General features: G+C 39.3%; 1 protein-coding gene across 1 annotated transcript in view; it reads right to left on the bottom strand.

Annotated features, from left to right (window-relative positions):
• Nucleotides 1-23,093, bottom strand: part of Gpc6 (glypican 6) — a 1,011,294-nt gene that overhangs the window by 332,149 nt on the left and 656,052 nt on the right. Inside the window, exon 4 of the mRNA XM_027394047.2 lies at nt 14,257-14,422. Within this exon, the coding sequence (XP_027249848.1) occupies nt 14,257-14,422 (166 nt within the window). The remainder of the gene's footprint in view (nt 1-14,256; nt 14,423-23,093) is intronic.

Here is a 23,093-nt window from a genome sequence, read left to right as displayed (position 1 = left end):
GGATGAACTAGTTGTAGTAGAACCAGGCACATGGGTAAGGGTTTTATATCAAAGTTAATCTCCTTGGTACATTCATTGTGCTGATTTTAATATTATAATCAAGCTAGAAACAGATATTGAGACTGCTAATCTTTTAGCAATAATTTATAAAAGAAAAATCGTTTTGAAATAAATGTCAAAAATTTGATTCCAGGCAGGTTGAGGTTGTACAGTGACCATCTGGGAAAGCTAGCTCTTTCACACAAGGCCGGGGACATAAAGCCTGGTGGCAAAGTTAAAATCTACACATTAAGCTCCTGAGGAGTGAGACTTCCAATGTGGAATTTTGAATGGATAGGGCCGTGGTTAGACGAAACTTTAAATAATCATTGAAGAGGAAGCAAATGGTCGGGGGGCTTGTAAGTGAAGAGACAGATACTCTATGCCAAAAACTACGGCCTGTTCAGATGAGGTTGAGGGCGGAGAGGTTTCTCAGTGGTTACAGCATTTGCTGTGTAAGCAATGGTGAAATGGGCTCAGATCACAAGACCCCAGGAAAGGCTAAGGCAGGGTGCAAGGAACACACAGTGATTCTGGGGCTCTCACAGTCTGATGGGAGGCAGACACAGGAGAATCCCCAGAAACATGGCAGCCAGCAGCAAATAGCAGCTAGACCCTGTCTCACAAGGTAGAAAGGAGGAACCGAGTACAACCAACACCGAGATGGTCCTTGACCTCCACATGGGAAACACGGCTTCTACACACATGCACAAACACAGATTCATTTTTTTATTACTTGAAGCCTAAAATTATGAAGTATGCTATTACGTTGTAGGTAACAAGTACCCTAAAATCAGTACGCTGCTGCCTGGTAGAAGGCACTAGCTTAATGTCTCTGTCCTTAGCCTGTTAATTAATACAGATGACTGTGATTTTCCATTTAAATGAATACAGATTTATTGGGGATGATCATTCGACATTTTCTCAACGGCCTCGATAGCCCGAAAGTGGTTATTCTTCTGCTGCGTGAAGACATTTCAGTTAAAAAAATTAATTTTCATCTTCTAATCAGTTTGTTGAATAAGGCTTATACTTCATCATGCAGCATTTCCAAACCATTCATTTCTGCATCTTGAAAATGCCTGGATGTAATTCTGAGTTAAATTCTTATGTTACTCTTAAAACCTGATTTGAGCAAGTTTCCGATGGACACAGGCACTCTGCTAGCCAGGCATCATCGACCAAATTTAAGACAAATTGATATATGACACAGCAGAACTAGTGACTTAAAAAAAAAATCTGGAGTTATTTGTGAAAAGATGGATTTCAGCATCTCATCAGTTAATGTGTCCACACAAAAAGTTAATGTGTCCTAATAGCAACTCTGTGAAATTCAATTAAAGGGAAATGAAATGGTGTTTCAACAATAAAGTGCCCTACTTTTAGTGCCACAAGGCCACTATTTTACTGTTTGAAATTCTGACCTTAAAAGCCAAAACTCCCATGTGCATGAAGAAAAACAAATGTAAGTACTCACATTGAGACTGAATGCAGCCCCTAGGCTCAACCTTTGCTCCGAGCCACATACTGCAACCTCAAATTATTGTTTCTGGGGCCAAGCTTTCTTCTTACTTTGTTCTGGCAGCCTTCCAAAGAGGGACAGGTGGTTTTAAGGTTTTTTCATAGGTTATAAATCAAATAATAGTTCATGGTTTTTACCTTTAATAGGGTAAGCAGAGAGCATTTGACGAAAGGCACCAACAGAAGTTTGGAGAAATAATTTATACTCCAGGGCATTCTTAAATCAGTAACTTTGCAATATGAAATTCCAAAGATAAGTAAACAGAAGTGCCTGCTCCTTCTAAGGCTGAGTTACAAAAGCTGCATCATGCATATTTGTGTTGTTCCTTGGGGGACTCAGGATCTAGAATCCAATGAATAGATGACATTGGTCCTTGTGTGTTGAGGTTTCATCAGTGACAATTGTGCCACAAGGCATACAATGAAGTCAAGGTCTGCTTCATGATGTATGAAATTCCTGCCAGAAAGGGCAATTAATTCCTTTGGGGAATTTTGTTGTTTACAAAATTAACTTTCTTCGTGCCTCAACTTGAATTTCAGAACTTGGTGCTGGCTGGAAATGAACAAAGTAATCTAAGATTCCATGTTCTGAAAAGAGTGACTCCAATAGACTTGAAGTTCTCTCTTAGATTGATAGCCATTCTAGAGTATCACTGTATGGAGTAAGACCAGCAGAGGGGTGCCTGAGTGAGAAAATGCACTGTTGGAAGCACTCGTGCATATCCCTGTTGAATCATAAGCTGAACACTCATATTTGTAGCATCCTAGCTACATTTAGTGAGAAAGTCTGGGGAGCATAGACACGGGCTCACTCTGAGAGTGTGTATAATAAACAGTCTTTTTGATTATCTCATATTAGTGGTAAAGGCAGTACAATTTCTCAGAAAAAGAGTAGTCAAGGCACCTGTGTGAGCCTAGGAGCGTGGACTCTGGCACATGCCAGTCCAGGAGAGCAGGGACTTTGGGTACCTCTGTTAGAGTTTTTTTTTTTTTTTTGGAAAGTTTGCCACAGAGCCCTTTGGGCTTGGGAAACCCACAAGTGGTTCCTGCAATCCTGGCTTCTGCCTTAGGAAGAGAGCACACTGCCATTTTTAACATGCAATTGAACGTGTCCAATTTTTTTGGTCTCACTGTCTCTCAAAGACAACAAGCCCTTCTTGGGATCAGAGAAACCCATAATTTCTATTCACTGGACTAGTTCTTCTATTTGCTGACACCACCATCCTCCTTGGGATGTTTGTCTCAGCCATAGTTGACATGTTTTTCCTCGGTCCCCATATTTAGACTTCTCTGTCTATATGTGGAGTCTTATAAATTCCCCATTGCTACCCTGCCATGATTGGTGCTTTCCTTCATCATGCCACACTTTGATGACGTATCTTGTGCCAGAACCATGTGTTTCATCCACCTCAATCTATTCTTTACTTTGCTGTCAGATTGCAACTTAGATTCTGCCATTCCTTGGATAAGAGCCCTGTGGCTTGTCATTGCCTTTAAGACAAAAGAAAGTATTTACTGTGTCCTCCAAGGACATAGAAGCAGGGTTACCCTTTTTCAATGTGGCCAGTTTCTTAACCCTAAGCTTGGACTTCATGCAACTGCTTCTCCATGCTGGCGTCCTTAACTGCTGTTCATCTGAGACCAGAGTGCAGTACTGCCTTCTCTGCTGGGAAGGGGCTTGCCTCCCTGGAACTAAGAAAAACCAGAAACAGAAATAAGGAACTGGATGGTGGGGGTAGGATGCACTCCTCATTTCTTCCTTTCATTCTTAGGAGTTAATGATGTGCTAGCCAATTTCCTTTACGTCTTGCTTTGTCTCTTTGGTTGGCATCCTTATCTGAATGCTCCCACTTGCTTTCATACTCTGACACTTCCTATTTTTCAATCCTATTTTCTGTTCTACCTTTCATAGGCAATTCACCTGGACAGGAAACCATACTGTTTGTGGGCTCAGTGTTAAATCTGTTGATATATCTTGTCTCTTGGTGAATGCATGGTAAGTTCCTTTCTAGCTTTGTCTTCACAGTATTAAGAGGAAAGTACTCTCTTATCATATTTATTGATGTAAATAAATCAATTCATGATGCTTCAACAACATTATTTAAGTCATGCAGACTGTAAATGAGGCCACCAGGATTCAAGTCCATAGAGTTATATGGGGACTTGAACTCCTAACTAAGCTTCATCCACCTAACTCAACTCTGCTTTGAAAGCGCACATCTCATCTGTTTAGAAAAATCATGTCCTAAACCTTATGATTAGGTCACATGGCCTTCTCCTGTGTCTAGAGAACATGTGATTAATCCATTAGCATGAAGGAAAGCATCTGATAAAGATGATTTGAAAGAGAATCACACATTGTGAGTGGTTGAGTTATTTCATGTGAATTACAGGAAATTTTAAGGATCTAAGTCTACATTATTCATTAGTAACCATTATCTACACGATGTATATTTGAATCAAAATATTACATTTTATAACTAAGCATATAAATATGTATTTTCAGGTATACTTCAAAAAGGATAGTAGGGAAATCATGAAAAATCCAGTTCCGTGGACACATTAATGCTATCTGAGGCACTCGACAGTTAAATTTTATTAAATGGGAACACATTAAAGGGTAAGAAAAAACATGAAAAATTCAATTGATTCATCCCACTAGACTTACTTTACGTGTCACATGAAGTTGCTGAGCTACTGGTACCATACTGGAATGAAAATTTGGAGAATATTTCCATCAGTGTTGCTATCCCACCCTCAATCTCACCTGAATATACACTAGTAATCCATGTAGCTAGACACTGTGATGATATCCTGCTTGACCAAGTAAAGTCTGTCTGAAGGTCAGCGAAAAGAGCTTGCCACTAGTTGACTATAGAGGTCTGGAGATCTGTACAGACAGACAGGAAGTGAGGTAGCTGGGCAGAAACAGGATATAAGCGGGTAGAAACAGGAATTTGCACTCTTGTCTGCTGAGACGCTAAGGAGGTGAGGTGTGATGGCAGTTTATGCCTTCTCTCTGATCTTTCTGCATTTTCCTCTATATCTGACTCTGGGTTTTTATTACTTAGACCAGTTAAGGACTCCATTTTCAGGATAGTAATATTCATTTCCTAAAACTGTACTAGGAGTTATCTGGTCCAGTAGCTTAGAATCCATGCTTTGAAAACAAATCTTACCATTGCAATTTATAAGAAGGGTGGCCTATTTAAGTTCCCTGGTCTCACTTTAAACATCTGTCAAATGACATTTATAATGGTATCTTTTTAATGGGGCTTTTGTAGGGATTAAAAAAGTCATTGTTAAGGAAGGATGCAGAGGTCATGAGGGAGCAGAAAGGTTGAGTCAGGTGTAGATTAGAAGAAAGGCTATGTGATAGGTAGGGTTTTAGTTGGGGAGTGGTAGGGGAGGAAGGGAGAGAGAAGGGAACTGGGATTGTCATATAATTCAATCTTATTTCTAATTCAAATAAAAAATGATAAAAAAGTCATTCTTATTTGTCTTCTGTAAAGTAACCAACAAATAGCAGCTATTAGTGTTTCTGAGTGATGTTCTCCAAATGAGATATCGGATTGAAGAAGTGGATGTGGAGTTTCTGATAACTTTATTCTTTTGGATGCTGTGGATAGGGACACTGGAGCACTGTGGCTGCAAGCAGCAAGATGAATGTAAATATGGACATTTGGTTAGGCGCATGTCAGGATACTAAATAAATAAGGTCGGATACACGCATGTTGAGTTGTACCACCAGGCACTTGCCAAATATAAGAAATTCAGCAGAAACTCTAGTAGTTCTCTTAGGATTGTTCATGACTTGAGTTCTCCAGCAGGCTGGTCCAGACCGCTGGTTTGGGGACTAGAGACTAAATTTCTTTAACTATGTTCAATTTCTGAGAGTTTGGGATAGCAAATTATATGAAAGACAGGTTTCTGCAGCATTGAGACTGGGCAGACTCACTGGGTTTTTCCACCTGGAAACGGCTTCAACCCTGGAAATACAAAAGGCATGCGGGCATGGCAGGAGATGTTGTTACTTCAAAGCTTTCTCACTTCTGACCTACTTTCTCTTTCCCAGATATGTCTTAGGGCCTCTTATTAAGTCACCAGTTCCTGAGCACTGGGGTTTTAGTGGTGAATACTCTCAAGCTTATTTGACATTGAATGGTCCACATTGCTTTACTAGAAATTTCTTGTGCCTTAAAGAATAAAAATGGAATACACACAGACATATCAGGACTTGAAGGATGCTATATAGTTAACTTCTTATATTTCATTTTTTTAAAAATTTTTTACTTTTTCAAAGTAAAATAAAGGAAACAGTGTAACAAATTATTAAATCCATGCAAAGGGAAAAATTGGAGACGTTGCTTTTATGTGAGATTTATATAATCTGTTACTTCAAGGACAAAGAATACTTCATGCTCAATTTTAATTTAAATTCTCTCTTGGTTATCTGATGAAGTATTAACAGATGCAATATTTTTGGGTGGGTGATAACCTCAAAGTTTTTACATGAAGTTGCTCAAAGCTTAGGTCGATCTCACAAACATTTATATTTATCTCCTCTTTAGAGTTAGAGTATGAAATAAAAGGGCTACATCTCTCAACCTGATTTTCACCGCTGGTTCCTTGGAGGACTGATCCCAATAAATAAATCACAGATCAGTAAAAATGGAGGGAATATGGGTTTTTAAAGGTGTCATCTATGACTGGTGAAGAAAAAAGTCTAAGGAAAATAGAAAGTCACTTCAAGAATAACTCAAACATGATCAGCAGTTCTACTCTTGAGACAACTGTAAATCAAAATGTCTGTTAGAACAGCTGTTGCAATATTTCTATAAGTGTTTTATTTATAAGTAGAGAAGCCCACCCAGTGATATCATTAACACAACTATCACTAAGATACTTTGATAATACATGACCATAGCACACAAGGATAAGATATTTGGGGAAAAATAAGGAATTTCATGGTAGCTGACGTCTTGGTTATTTTTCTGTGAGAAAATGCCATGATTAAGGCAACTTATAAAAGGAAGTGTTTAATACTACTTTTGTTTCAGAACTTTAAGAATCCATGATGGGGGAGCAAATAGATGGTGCAGCAAAAGCTAAGAGATCACATCTCTATGGTAAAGTAGGAGGCTGAGAAGGAATACACACTGGGAATAACCCCAGCCTTTTGAAAGCTCAAAGCGCTTCCCTAGTGAAATACCTCCTTCAACAAGTTCACACCTCCCAATCCATTCAAAATAGTTCCACAATGGGGATGAAATACTCAAACAAATATGCCTATGGGCAACTTTCTCACAGCTACTAACAAGGGCTTGAGTGTGATTTAAATGGAAGATACCACTGGGCAACGGTTTACATGTTTGATTTTCACTGCTCTTTTAGAATGTATTTTATCCTACCGTTAAAGTGCTCACTTAGCAATTCCAATTTCAGGTAATAATAGCATTGTGTGTGTGTGTGTGTGTGTGTGTGTGTGTGTGTGTGTGTGTGTGTGTGTACATGTACCCACATGACTACACACACACACACACACACACACACCTACCTTCAAGTATTTTACTTTCTCTTGATAATACCTAAGACTAGACACTTCCATTATAATTTGAACTTGGAAAAAGTGACAACATATTTCCAAAGTCGTGTAACTTGCTAAAAGCAAGTACCTTTTGATACAACCAATAAAACTATTTGTCTATAGAGAATATTAAAACTGAAGTATAAATAAAGATGAATGGAAGAATACAAAGGGAAATCTCTAACTACTTGATATAAGTTGGGTGATCTCTGCTCTCTCTTGTCAAACAAAATCCTTCTTTGGTTGATTCCTAAAGAAATTGGTAAATTTGATAAGACATGAATGTATTTCATTAAGCTTTTCATTCAAGTGAAATATCTTGTGCCCTAATAAATGCTAAAATTACAAGAATATGTTTGCATGTATTGTGTCATGAATCTGAGCTATCTTAGAAATTTCGTTTAGACTCTCCAATAGGTATCAATCAGTTAATAGGAAACACAACAATTACAGTCATTGAATTTATAGAAGTTGAGTATGTGAGAACCAGAGACAGATGGATAAGTAAGAATTGGGACTGAGCTCAAAGAACACACACACACACACACACACACACACACACACACACACACACACACACACTCACCTAGAATGACAACTCGAAATATCATCTAGTAGTTTAGGTTTAATGTCCATTGCCTGTTTTGAACTATTGGAAGATTACTGACTTAGAAGGAAAACCACCATCCTGTGTGTCCCTCGAGTTTCTTATCTCCTAGATCAGCATTAATGAGCTCTCAAAGGTTAAGAAATGACTGGCTCTGTATTTGCTAAGTAGCCCATGCACTGTGATGTCTTTATTGCATCAATTCTATTGCACCACAGAGAGACACTCTCACACATGCAGGGGTCAGAAACAGCCCATTTGTTTTAAAACCTAGGCAACTGAAAACAAATGTAGCCAAGGAAAAATTGCTGGGTACCAGCCAATTATTTTCTTTTTCTGTTTCTTGGTTTTATTTTTTAAAGTCCCTGGTGAGTAGTTTCTAATACATATGAATTATTCCAGCATTACAGAGAGAGTGCAGTATTTGATAAATGCTTGTAAGTAATGAGTGATATTTATCAATAACTACAAAAGAAAAGGCCAAGTTTTGCGTGGCATTAAGTTTCTGCTGACAGGAAACACTCAGATTTTTGTTTGTTTGATTTTGTATTTTTGAGACAGGGTTTCTCTATGTATCCCTGTCTGTTCTGGAACTTGACCTGTAGACTTGGCTGGCCTCTAATCCAGAGATCTGCCTGTCTCTGCCTCCTGAGTTCTGGTGTTAAAGGTGTATGCTACCACCACCTGGCTTTTTGTTTTATAGAAGTCTTTCTTGGTGCTTTGAGGAATTCATGGAGACAAAAGCTCATTCACAGTGAGACCAGAGTTGTAAATAATTGCCTTGGTCTTTGTCCCTCTATTTGAGATTTGTGTTCCAGGACTATATTACTGAATAGATTATTATTTTACACAGAATGGAGATGAAAGAGCATGGAAAGCTGGTTGGTATAAACAGTAGTTCTCAAGTTGTTCTGTTTCTTTGTCTAAAAGAAATCATTTCTATGCTACAGGTCTACAGGTCTTTTAAACATGCTGTTTCAGGGTGTATCAGCCAGGGTCGTATAAAACCTACTGCGAAATGCTCAGTAACTAAAGAGCTTCTTACCAGGTTTCATGTTACAGAATTTCATGCTTGAGAATGTCTTTGAAATAGCAGTATTCTACGCAAGTACTTGAAATAGTCTCCCATGTTTATCTTATATCTGTCTAAAAGGCAGACATCACAGTCTTGTACATTTTACAAAAGAAAATCTGTGTTTGTTTGCTGTGGACAACAAACGCTTATCTTCTAATTTCATGATGGTTTTTCTGACATCATTTCCCCCAAACATAAAGAGAAGCATATATGATTTACGTTGAAGACTATTCTTGTAGTTCTGAGAAAGTCATGTGTACCAGAGTTTCAGTTTATTATGGAACCCTCACCAGTCACCTGGCCTAACACAGTTTCTTTGCAGCAGGTTCCAGTTTACAAGTTGATAACAGCAGCTGTCACAATGGAAGGTCTATGTTCCTTATCTGATTTGTTTCAGTCATCACTGCTCTTACAGTCTAATAACAGGGATACAGGATTTTTAAATGACCCAGCTACTCAGAATTACATGAAAGATAGCAGATCTACAAAGCAAAAAGAAAATGTCTCTATATTGCCTTACTTGTTTCCATTTACTACATTCAAAGAGCATGTGTTATTGAGTATGGCTTTCTTCAAGCTGCATTCATACCTATCCTCTGCTCTATCACATGCTTACACCAAAGCAAAAGTGGTGATGGACACAAGGTAAACACACATTGGATCAATGGAGGAAAAAGCAACTAGACACTACAGCAAGTCCCTTGGCCTGGCACCAATGTGGTGGCAATCTTGGACTTCATAAATGACAGACTCACATCACTTTCCCTGCATTTGTGCTGTCTTGGCACTAATTGGTCAGTCTGGGGGGAAAAGTATGTGAAAACTATGTTAAGGTGTGTAACTTTTGTTTATGCTGTGGAACATTTGTTCAACGATGTAAAGGTGTGTTGCCTTTGTGTATACATTTGCTTAACTCTGTGAAGCTTTGAGTCTTTGTGTAAAACACCAGATGGTCTAATAAAGTGCTGAATGGCCAGTAGTGAGGCAGGAGAAAGGACAGGTGGGGCTTGCAGGCAGAGAGATAAATAGAAGAAGGAGCAAGATAGATAAAGGAGGAGGGCATCATGGGCCAGCCACCCAGTTACACAACAAACCACTGAGTAAGAAGTAAAGAAAGAATCCTGAATAGATAAAGATAAAAACCCAGAGGCAAAAAGTTGACAAAGGCAAAAGGAATAATTTAAGATAAGACAAGCTAAGCTAAGGCTGGGCATTCATAAGAAAGAATATGCCTCCTTGTATGATTTATTTGGGATCTGGGTGGCAGCCACCACCCCCAAAAACAAAGAAGCAAAGGGGAAGGAGCCCAAAGAATAAGAAGGAAAAAAAAAAAAACAGCCAACAACATTTTGGCATTCCAATGTAAAGCTAGAGTAAAATAAATACAACTCGGAAGCCTAGAAATTCTGATAAGCTGGCTGTCAATTCTTTGGTTGTCCAAGGTCTTATAGATAATATGACTTCCTCTGATGATTTCCCTTCCTTAGAAGACATGGTCTGTATATTCGTCTCTGATTTGTAATCTGTATCTATTCACATATACACTTGTCACCATCAGAGTTATTCTTTTTACAAAGTCCATTGTTTCAAGTTAGCAATAGTTGAGGTTTGACAGCAAAAATGAAAACAAGTACTTTGAGAACCACAGATAGATCATGTCAGACCTACTGAAACAGTGACAGATACTTGGAAACAGAAGGACCATATGTGATGTTACCATTCAACATCAGTTATATTAGATATGGTAACCTGATACCCTGATGTTTACTATTTCATTCTATTTTTAACCAGCTAGGGCTTCCTTGAGTCTGGGTCAATCTCCTGGCTAAGCAAACATCTAGTATCCTAACCTAACCATCCATTATCCTAATAGTGTATCATAATCAATTACATTAAATTTCCTTTAGGCAAAAGTATATGTGTCTAACACAGTCAACATCGTGTTTTGAATTATTCCATGAAAACAATCAAAGTCATGTTGACCAGATTAGACTAAACAGTCAGTCTATGTGACTGGAAGAAAAGCACCTTAAGGTCTTCACAAATCATTGTGGTAGGGAGCACTGTGTGATTTTGGTGATTAAAAGGTAGCTTAGCACAAACTAGCTGCCAGCCTCTTTCCATACCAGAAGCCTCTTTTGATAAAAGGGAGTCTTCTTTTGTTCTCATAGCCACACTCTCTAATGGTGTCTGATGTTTGGAGGAGACTGTCCTACAAAGTCAAGATTCACTGTAGTCACTTAAATGTATTTTGATCTCTGATTTCTGTACTTATACTCCAGGTCTAATTCAGAACACAGCCTTTGCTCAAGTAGAACAGTTCTTACCTGTAGATTCCTGGTGTTGGCACTAAACACTCAGAATAACCATGGAGTGTTACTAAAATGAGTTCCACGCACAAACTGACGCCCTGCAAAAGTTTTTAAATTCATCTAAACACTTATTCTTTTAAAGAAAGTAATTTTGCACATAGGTGCCATTCAGAAGCTTAGATGGGACAAATTGTGTGTGCATACAAATAAACAGCTGGCTAAGTGGCTCAACAGACCTTCAGTGCCTCAGATGGGGATTTTCTCCTGCTGTTCTGGATACTTAGATCAGGCTAGAAATGACTTTCATGTTCCTCAGGGGTACTGTCTACCTTGGGGCGCTCACAGATCACCCATTCACTTAGACTGATCACCAAGGAGAATGTGGGCTGTGCCTGTCCCGGAAGATTGCACAGGCTGCTAGGATACAGGTTAAAACACTGGCTAAACTGTTACACTGATACTTCTTAAGCAGATTCAGTTTTGTCTAATAGATTTCTTTTCGAGGTTGTCATGTCAGCAACTTTAAAAACAAAGTTTCGCTTTAAAACAAATTAGAATTCTTTGTTTTCCTTTTGATCCTGGTAAGAATTTGGAGTGCTGTCTCTTTATAGGGCTCCAAGTTAAACTTGTTGAAGATGGGCTAAGGAAGGAATCTTGAACAGAGGCCTGATTTTCTTTTTGTAAGACTGGAGGAAAACAACACCACTACAACCTCAGGGCTCAGAAGTAGATGGAATTCCATTGGGGTTTTCACTTGTTCACTTAGAACACTGCACCTTAGACATGAACTACCTTTCTTCTGACACAATCTAGATACCAACTGAATCCTCAATACTTAACATTTGCAATTAAGTCTTGACACTGCAAAGGTCATGAGACCCTGCACTGAGTTGACTCTCGTTTTACTGACAGCTGACAGCATGCCACGGTTAAAATTTTAGATGAGTACAAAATGATGAAAGGAACATATCGTGGACGCTCTGAACAGTTTATGGAGCCAGCATAAATGGCACATACAATTGTCCTTAAGAGGAGAGGAGGATTGATGAACAGATACCAGGGTGTGAGAGAGAAGGGCTGCAGGCTCTCTCTCACCAGAGAAAAGCTTTCACACAACAATGTGTGCTGGACAACCAATTTTCTCACGGAATTTTGCTACTGCCTTTATTAACCCTATACCACTGCCACCTGGATGTATCTGTTTAGACAGGGAATTGGCGCTTCTGACTAATTCCTGTAACAAATGTGTGACTAACATTGAACATCCTGGTAAATATTAGCAAGAATATATGTTGCTCTACAAGTCTACAAAGCTAGGGAAATTCTCAGTGTCAGAGAGAAACAGGAGAAACAAAACTTGAAGAATTATCTTATGGAGAACTCAGACAGATACAAGGAGAGAGGAAGAAGCATTAGAAGTCAATCTAGGTAGGACTAGCCACCAATTCTACCTTCCATTAAAATATAAACAACCATGGGCGAGTTCATATTTTAATTTTCCTTTAAATTAACTGATTTTGTTTTAGACACTAAATTTCACATCAAACTGGCATCTGGAAACCCAATAGATGGGAGCTATAAAGGATTGTTTTAAGTTGGGACAGCCAATGAGCACTAAAGGAAAAAAAATAAGAAGTAAATATTATGGACAAGCAAGATAGCTCAGTGGGTAATGCCACTTGCCGCCAAGCCTGAGTTCAATTCCTGGAACTCACATGGTGCAAGGAGAGAGACCCAATACACTCATGTTTTCCTCTTTCCTCACATGCATGCCTTGACACAAATACACACATACACAATAAATAAATTAAGAAAAACTAAAAGTAACTGTTGTTACCTTCTCAATCACATGTCAGCTTCCATCAGTTGCTCAGCTGGACCAAAGGCAGTAGTACTAGTAACTGAGGCAGTTTCAACCCAAAAGTGTAAATGATCTATATGACTCTTTGAGGTTTAATCTAATTTAAAAATATGAAACACTCTTTTAGACTGTTTTTAGGTGAGCTTACATTTTTACAAGCATGATTCTGCTACTTTTTTTTGCTACAAGTAATCTAAATCTTATGTTGCAGAAGAACACAGTTTTTCCTATATTTCACTCACACATACCTCTAAAATTTCAGTGAGAAATTTTGTCACTGTGTCTTTATATAAAGTAACCCATGTCCTTAAAATGTATCCCTCAGTGAACTGTTTGGAAAACAGACTTTGACTGACTGATACTGAAATAGTTCTGAGGTTTCCATTAGATGACTTCCTGTTTAATCTCCCCACTGTAAAATCATCTCCATTTACCTTCAGAAATATTTTTCTCTCCTCTTAAACCAAATAGTGAGCCAGCTGAGGGTTTCACTGGCAAAGCAGCACATCTGAGACTCAGCCCACTAGTGCAATGACAGGCACTCCTAAATTCTAACACATCTTAGTCCCTTTTTATGTCCTCCCAGGTCTTCTGAACAGACAGAAGGCTCTCCTCGTCATTCTGCTTAGAGGTTTGCATAAATGACGAAGGCTCTGGGAGGCTGACAAATTCCGCTGCTATTTTCTCCTCTCTGCTTGCTTGTCACTCCGTAATTGCAGTAAATGCAACTGAAAGTACTTTTCCTTGAAGGCCATTTGACAGAGGGGATGAAAACACATTTATTCTTTCAAGGCTTGTGTATTTTCCTGGGAGAAGCCTGCCTATAAAATGTGTCCTTTTATCCTCAGAGAGCTATTTGGGAAACGTCTCTGAGAGGAAGCCTGATGAAGAGGCCTTTCCCTGCATCTTCCTCCTCCCTTCTAACTTCTGAAACCCTGAACCCTGGAGTGTGTTGTTGTTGTTGTTTTCTTTTTGTTTTTTGATACAATTCTTTGGTGACTTGTTTCTTTTCAAGAAATTCAAATTGGGTAAGATAAGAGGATTGGATACACTTGGGTTGCATACCTTTAGGAGAGCATCCCCTGAAAAACACAAGGAAGTTTTGCTTTACAGTATTTAACAGAAGGGAAAACTGTGTGTTTAAATTGCTAAAAAGTGGTTTCTATAAGGCTCTGTAGTTCCTCGGCATAAATGTCAGTTATCACAGTCGCCTTTAGGTCTAGGTGGGTCCTAGGCCTGTTGAATGCCTCTTACCTATGAACAGATTCCACTCAGTATCCAGATCCGCCTGGTTGGCTAGACAGCCCTTCATGACGTTGAGGCAGTAGTTGTTACAGGGTCTCACGGCAGGCAGGCCACGACAGTATGGGCAGTAGAGCATCTTCATGAGAGCTCGAATGCACCCGGGGGTGGGGCTCACCTGGAAGTGACACAAGACAGGAGCAAAATCAGAATCAAAGAGATGAATGGGAGGGGAAGAAATGATCTCCTAAAACAACACAGGCAAAGCCTTCAGCAGCCCCCAGGCTTGAAGAAACGGTGAGGAGCACAGCCCTTGTCAAGTTTTGATATGGAAGCCGCTGAATTCCTATTCAATACTGGTGCTTAGCAAAGTAATCGTTTACCGAAAGGCTCCTGCCCACATTTTGCTCTCTTTCTCTCTGGCGTTGCAATTCAAGCCGAAAACACGGACACTGTTTCATGGCAGTAGAACGGGAAGTGACATAATGCATGTACAGGCAACTTGAAAAGCCAAGAGCTCTATAAAGACGTAGTTGCTATTAAAGTTTAATGTGACACCTTTAGCAAAGTTTCCGAATGGTTACTCGATCCTTTTCTAGCGGAGCTGGCGGAAACCTTTCCTGTGTTCACAACCATAGACAGGCTCACTGTCGCCTTGACTGGGGTCTATGTGATCCAGGCCTGCACAGAAGCAATGGACCGGGTAAAGCACTGTCTTGGGGCTTCTGAGGATGCAGGACTCTAGCAAAGCCGCTGCAAACAGATCCAGCTTGGAATGCAAGCAGGGACTCTTTCGGGAGCTCAGAGTCATCACTAACCAACCTGCAATGAAGTTCTATTTGTCCAGGAGCAAGGAACGCAGTGTCCCCAACCAATCCTAAAGCAGTGCAACCTGGCGCCCAAAGAACGTCAGAACAAGAAGACTGAGAAAGGCAGTCAAGTCTTCCTCTGGGAAAGGTACAGTCAGCAGCTGCCTCAGCCCTGGCTCTGCATAAGAAAGGGCCTCTAACACTCACGCCTGGGTGGGTGGGGACCCAGGGACCCATCCCCCATTCTTGACCTGTTTACTACTGATAGGTTAAGGGAGAGAATGAGTTATTGCTCTCAGCTGTGTATGCGTTGGTGACCCTACTAGGTCCCAATGGGTAAACCCAATCCAATGGTTACACAGATGGCCATGGTCAAACTAAATAAGATCACAAAAAATAAAAATCAGATGTCATGAATCTAGGAAAGGGACTGGTAAGTCTAAGGGGTGGTGGCCACAGGGGTAGGAGGTAGGTAGGAGTGGATGTGCCTGTGGGTGCAATATATATGTAAAATGCGCACACACACACACACACACACACACACACACACACACACACACACACACGTAATTACAAGGAATCATTAACAAAAGAAGAAAATTGTAATTTGATGTCAAGATTAAAACATATGTAAGACTGTTAGCTCCTCAGAAGAGGTAGCAGTTACGTCATCACCTGCAGCATAAGCTAACCACAGAAAGCTGTTTCTCATGACTAGATGTAAAATTATTGTGCAGTTATTTGACTGGCTGGCGCTTACATGATTTTGATGTTTCAAAATCTAGCTACAGGCTGCTGTTCGTGTATTTTAGAAATAAAAAGAAGCCAGGTGTGTTGTCCAGACCTCCTTGAGAGCATGGTCTCACAGACAGGCAATGGAGCTTGGAATGTCTCCTGGAAAACATTGCAGTAGTATGGCATGACATGACTGGAACATTAGGGTAATAGTTATTTTCATACTTTAGTTTACCACTGCCATTACCCGACAGTCTGTTTTTGTTTTTTGTTTTTTGTTTTTTTCTTTTGCCTAGAAATCAAACTTAGGGATTTTTAATACGAGGTTTCAGTTTCTATAACCATTTTGCTTTATCTGACAAATAATTGTATAGGAATTTGGACATCCAGAAAAATTGACATTTGTAGTATCTTATATACTGAGGTCAGGTGAGAGCTTTGAGAAACTTCCCCTGGATTTCTTAACCCCGAACTGGAGAAGTGAGGAACACCTCTTACTTTCCAGGTGCTTTTGGTCATTTGGAGACATATGCTTAACAGCTTAACAGAAATAAAATTGTAAAATCTTAACCTTATCAAAGTTACCAACTTGTTGTAAATTGTTAAAGACAATTAAGATATGCTAGTGGTCAGCCATGCAAAGTACAACTGTAATTTATTTACAGAGACAAGCTTGGAGGAGAAACCAATTTATAACAGCCATTACATAGCCTCCTGGATGTTGTCAAGATTAAGCCTAAAGCAAGGAACTCAAAGTATACTTTTTAATAGAAGTTTCAAGTATATAAATAAATAAAGTTTATTTAATATAAAATAATGTTCAAAATCAGGCATATGAAAATTTGATTATAAAATAGGTTAAATTTACAATGAACTTGCAGAGGAGAAAGTTCCCAGTCTCAAGTAGTTCCTTTGGATGGAGCATGATCCCACCATAGTAAGTTGCTTGCTAGCCTACTTACCAGACAAGGATGCCTGGGAAAAAAGACCTGCCAGAAGTCTGCAGCTTCTGCTTCCAGTGGTGTGGGCCTGATCACCTCTATTTGTGTGGGCCTGACCATTCCAGTTATGTAGGCCAAACAAGAAAAAACTAAAGAGAAAAAAACAAAAACAAAAACAAAAAACACAACACCCTCTTATTTATCTACAGAAAAGATGAATAACTTCTCATGGCTCACACGACAGGGGGATGGATTCTCTTGCCCAGTGGAGGATCTCAGAGTCCGAACCCACATCTTAAATGTCTCAAACAATAGAGAAGCCAGCAGTAATCACTAGTTCGCACCAGCTCCTGAACTGACATAGGAAGATGCCATGGGCAGGGGCATGGGACTTGTGTGCTAGTTCAATTAATTTTGCCCTTCGTCTTAGTTTTAAATTGCTGTGATGAAACCCCATGACCAAAGCAACTTGGGGAAGAAAGGGTTTATTTGGCTTATACTTCCACCCACATCACAGCTCCTCATCAAAGGAAATCAAGACAGGAACACAAGCAAGGAAGGGATGGAGCCAGGAGCTGAGGCAGAAGCCATGGAGGAGTGCAGCTCACTGGCTCATTCATAGCTTGCTCATCCTACTTCTTATAGAACCCAGGGCCACTGGCCAGGGACTGCACCACCCAAAATAGGCTGGTCCCTTCCCCATCAATCACTAATTAAGAAAATTCCTTACAGCTGGATCTTACAGAGGCATTTTCTCGATTGTAGTCCCCTCCTTTCAGATAGCTCTAGCTTGTGTCAAGCTGACTCAAAGCCAGTCAGCATGCCCTTTATTCCGGCATTCAATTCTTTCTGGTAGCAAAAGCTAATTTCAGTGTCTGGACCCTAACCACCCATGTTCCCTCTTTAAAAGAGGATGACAGATACTCTGTCATCAATCTCACAATCTTGGGAAGTTATTCAGAATATCCAAGCCATGTCTTTGACCAGTGGTTTTATATTTGCAGAGTCAATAAATGATTCTATTAAATGATGACTTAGATAAAGGAGATTCTCTCTCCCCAGGCTCCACTTATGGCACTTTCAGAATACAACCTAGTCTCTACCCAGACAGAGAGCTCCAGGCCATGCCTGTACTTTGAAGCCCACAAGGAGTACACAGGCTTTGGCAGTGAAGCTTGTAGATGTTTTCTAAGAAATTCCAAAAGCCAAAAGCACATTTAATTTGGTTATCTTGCTTTACAAATTATGCTTTTAAACAACCAATCTATATTAAACTAGAATTATGTTAAGAAATACGCTTACTGTTGTCAGTAAATCTTGAGATTTGTTCATCGTAGAGTTGGCTTTAGCCTTCTTTGTCAATTCAGCCCAAGTTACATGTAAGTTATCTATTGCAGCTTTGACGTGACTAACTGCTTTCATCTTTCATCTGTCTGTTGGTCCAGTGTATGGAATGAAATGTTGTAGTTCTTAATGTTCCCCACAAAGTTATTCGGTTGCTATCTCCTGACTTATGTTCTGGATCTTTGCCAACTGTTGAGTTTTATCAGGACCCTTTGATTGATCCTTTTCTGAGGCACCCTAACTACTGCTTCCTCGTTGCCCTTTTGGCAGCCATGAAGCAGTTACAGTAGAGATTGGTGTCCTCAGATCCCCCAAAGCAGTTCACCGACAAAGTGAGCAAGTAAGAGTGAGGCAGAGAGAGAAAGAAGTGGAAATAATTCCATGTTTCTCTACTGTGTTGAGATGAAGTATAAAATCCCTCCACATTTCCATTCCCGGCCTGGTTGACTCTTGCAGTCCTTTGTTTAAGGGTTTTGTGTTTGCGAGCATGACTTTCCACAGACATCCTTCCTTTGATATGGTTTTTCTCCAGACTCAGCATGTTCTCACTCTGGTCCTGTTTCCACCCAGGTCCTGTTCTCACTAGGGTCCTGTTCTCACCTGGGTCCTGTTATCACCTGGGTCCTGTTCTCTAGCCCCAGCCCTATTCTCTCCAGGGTCCTGTTCTCTCACCAGGGCCATGTTCTCACCCAGGTCCCATTCTAACTTGGACCATGTCCTCCTTTGGGTGTGAGCTGTTTTCCTCATTTCATTCAGGGTCACAGTATACAACCTGGTGAGCATCCTGGATCTGTGTTCACTCATACAGTCTTGGTCACCTGCTCAGCACTCTATATGACAGACACATACTATTATGGTCACCTTAGAATTGTGCTATGACTTTTGTTTTTTCATTAAGTGCATTTAGAAACAACCTCTCTATTACCTTTCCCAGTTTCTTGGCCACAATGTTATTCCAAGAAGAAAAGAAAAGGATGGATTTGTGCATTTTCATACTTAGTTACTGCCGTTAACTTATCCATCAATGGCTATTAATTGATTGCATTAATTCTAAAGCTTTCATCTTTTTAAAATATATAATTGTGTTAGGACAAGTTCAGTTTCTCTGACATTTCAGAAGAGTTTCCAAATCAGAGTGGCAACCAACAGAGATAATTGAATAGCCTTAATAATCTAAGAGAACAGTGTTGTTCAAGTTAAGTGCAGGTCTCTGAGTACTTCTGGAAGTGATGTCCTGTTTGGTCAAAGACAGGACTTTTGAGAAATAAAACAGAGCATTGGGGATAGGTGGTGAAGCTCTTGTGTTCAGGCATTGCACTTTTTGAGCATATGCAACAGCATGCCTGAATTATAAATAATTAAAAAAAAAAACAATCAACGCAAACTGGAGACTTTCACAAACCCCTGGAAAGGAAGTTGTTTCCAGTGCCACGAGTGTGAGAGTCCAGATCTATTTGAACAGGATTAATTTATCATTGTATTGTAAGTAGTCTTTCAGAATAAGTTGATGGGTGAGCAAAGTCAGGGATAACCTTTGTTGGTGGATCCCCAGGGCTGCTGCCTTGCTGTGGAGAGTAAGTTGGGGCTGATAAGTTTCATTTCTGTTACTCAGTTCACAGATCTATTTATTGTTTATGGATTCTTGCCTTCATATGTGTGTGTGAGTCTGCATGTCCATGGTTTTGTGCTGCTTAATCCCATGCATGGGCCCTGGCCAACATACAGGACCATTCTCTCCCCATAGAACTCTCTGAGCTGTCGCTACCCCTTCTCTGCCTCTGGCATTTCACAATCACTAACCTGTTTTCTTCTGGAATCATCTTATTTGTAGAATGGTATGTAAATAAATCAGCATGTAAAATTTGGAACTTGGCTTTCTTTTTCTTTCCCACTGAGTAACATGTTCTTGGGGCCAAATACAAGTTATTACAAGCATTTCTAGTCCATTCTTCTTTATTTATTATTTTTAAAGGTTTTTCTTTTTAAAAAATAGTGATTTATCATTTGCTCATGTGATGTATGTGTGGCAATCAGAGGACAATCTCTTGAGCAGACTCACTCCTTTGGATTTATGTTGATCCCTAGCATTGACCTGAAGTCACCAGGCTTGTGGCAAAGGCCTTCACCCTTGAAGCAATCTTATAGGACCTGTGATGGGGGAGGTCCTTCTGTGTATATGTTTGTCTATTGGTTGATAAATAAAGCACTGTTAGCCAATAGGGAAGCAAGTTAGGCGAGACTAGGAGAGAGGGAGGATTCTGGGAAATGTAGGAAAGAGTGTTGCCATTTGATCCCAGGAAGAGAGGACGCATAAGGCCAGTGTCCTCGGTAAGATAAGTCCTTATAAAAATATATAGATTAGTAGTTATGGTTGGTAATTAAGACTGAGCTAGCAAATAAGAAATCCTAGTCATTGGATAACAGCATTGTAACTAATATAAGACTCGTTGTGTTATTTGGGGGCTCTAAAACAGCATCAGAACCCAGGCAGCTGGCGGAAAGAGTTATCGTTACAGCCCTGACTTCCTCTTCCTTGTTTGGGAGTTACTGGAGTTTACACAGCTCTTCTGTGTACGATAACTTAGCTATCTCTGGTAATTAACTACTAAGAAGAAGCTGCTGTGAATATTCTTGTGTAGTGTAGTGTATAACATAACATAAGTTTTCATTTCTCTGGGTAATTAATAAAGGCTTAAATGATGTCAGGTGATGAATTTGTGTCTAGGTTTGTGAGACATTGACAAGTATTCCTTAAAGTTTCTGTGATGGTTTACATAACTATCAGCCTATAAGATGGTCAGTGTTCTACATTTTCATCAGTGTTTGAGTTATCAGCCTTTCAAGAATTTTAGACATTCTAATAGGTGAGTTATCTACTTTTAGTTTCACTGTGTCTTCACTCTGAACACTATGCCAGCAGCAGTCCAGCCTAAGTAGGGTCTAATAAGTATCAGGTCCCAAATCATTCACTAGCAGGTTCAGATCAACATGCAAAGCAAAAAGGACTGAAATATTAGTGAAGCCTGGATATTTCAGCAAAACCAACCCAAAGTCTTACACATGAAACAGAAAAGATAGCATCTCAGATCTACCTACTCACAAATTTACAAATTTTATAGACTTCTCAAGAATCATTTCCTAAAGAAGAAAATAGTTTTCATTAGGCAACATGGAAGAATAGAATCCCCTTTGAGAAATAAACCACTGACATTGTTCTTCAGAGTTGATATCTGAGATTCTTATGCTTGAAAAATTTAGCATTTGCATTCTAGACAGTCAAAGTAGCCTGGGAAACACAGTTGTGTGAAAAAAGTAAGTTCATGATAATAATATTTTTATTTTGTGTTGATTTTTGGTTTCTCCTTATAAGTCCTTTACCAATATTTATACTCCTTTATCAAGAATTTCAAATATTAAGAAGAAAGAAAAAATATTTTCTCTCCTGTTATCTGCATTCTTGAGATTCTGGCATGAACTCTTTCTGGATTTGGCTGTATCTGACCTTCTGATTCAGCTTGTATAATGATTGACATAAATTACATTTTATATTTAACATCATAACACAACTAATAAACTAGAATCGCTGCTAAGTTAGTGAAAAGTGAATAAAGTGAAGCAGAAGTACTAGAGCTCTTACTTTCAAATCTCACAGCTTTATTGATGTAGTTATTTTGAATATTAGAAAGAATAAAAAAGACTATGACAATGGATAGAGAAAACCTTTGTTTATATCTGCTTATATCTGTCAAATGTCATAGCAATAATTCTTGAGTTTTGTGTATGAGATTTGAAGTAGACAGAATATCTTCCATGTTGTAGTAGAAATTTCAGGTTTCTAATATATGCAGGATTTCTGTACCTGGACCAATATTCATGCACTGAAGCTCACATCAATAATTCCTGATAGTAGCTGGTATAAAGTAAGACTTTCTCCTAAAATATTTTATAAAAATGGAAGAAAACAACTGAAAGTTATAAGTCAGAATGTTCACCCAGTGAGGAACATATACACAAAAGCTGCTTGTGTATATGAAATAACACAACCAACATAAATAAACATATCTGGTTTTTGCTCTCAATGAGAAACGAGTTAATGAGAGTGAACTCACTTTCACTCAGCTAAAAGGAGTCTGTGTTTCTGATGCACAAGCACACTCAATGATGAGATGTGTCTACTCACGATCTTGATATAGATTAATTAATATGCATTCAGTTACTAACATTTCCTCTCAAGCCTTTAAATAGGATTGACTTACCTTCAGGCTACTTTCCATGTTAACTAATTTTAATTATAATTTTTTCAACATCCAATAACCTATGAGGACGTTTTATAGTAAATTCATGGGAATTTTAATTTGCATTTACATTAGGGAAACACAGTAAAAGGGGTGCTTATGAAGGACTCTGGGCTCAGAACTGGGAAATAGGGATTGACAGGGAGGCTCCTGAAGAAGCAGATGCCTTCAGGCAAGAATGGACTGGTAGAAGCATCACACAGATGCAGGCTGGAGGTTCAACAAATTGGTCTCTTTGCTGAAGGAATTATTACAGGGATAGAGGAGTAGGAGGGAGGGAGGGGGAAAGGAAGGAAAGGGAGGAAGGGGAGGAAGAAGAGAGAGAGAGAACTTTTCGGAACTCTGGAATCTAATCACAATTTTAAAACGCAACATTGAGGAGGGTGCTTAATTGACAAAGAGATGTCTTCATCCAAGATAAAAAGACATTGCCAAATCCCAAGCCTTTAGGAATTTTAAAAGACTGAATTCACACAAAGTATTTTTTCCTGACCACAATGGAATTGAAGCTAAGGATCAATAACAGAAAAAATTCTAGGAAAGTGACAAGTGTGGAAAACATGTGTTCAAATGCAACCATGGGGAACAACAAAATGGTTACGGAAATTAGAAATTATTTAGATGAGTGGAAAACCAATCCAGTGTGCCCAAACCTAGTCATAACTGTCTATGTGCCAAAAGAGGAAAGATCTCTGATCAGTCATCCAACTTTGTATGCTAAAGGA

This window comes from Cricetulus griseus (assembly GCF_003668045.3).
Source record: "Cricetulus griseus strain 17A/GY chromosome 1 unlocalized genomic scaffold, alternate assembly CriGri-PICRH-1.0 chr1_1, whole genome shotgun sequence".
NCBI lineage: Eukaryota > Metazoa > Chordata > Mammalia > Rodentia > Cricetidae > Cricetulus > Cricetulus griseus.
This window is presented reverse-complemented; position numbering and strand designations above follow the sequence as displayed.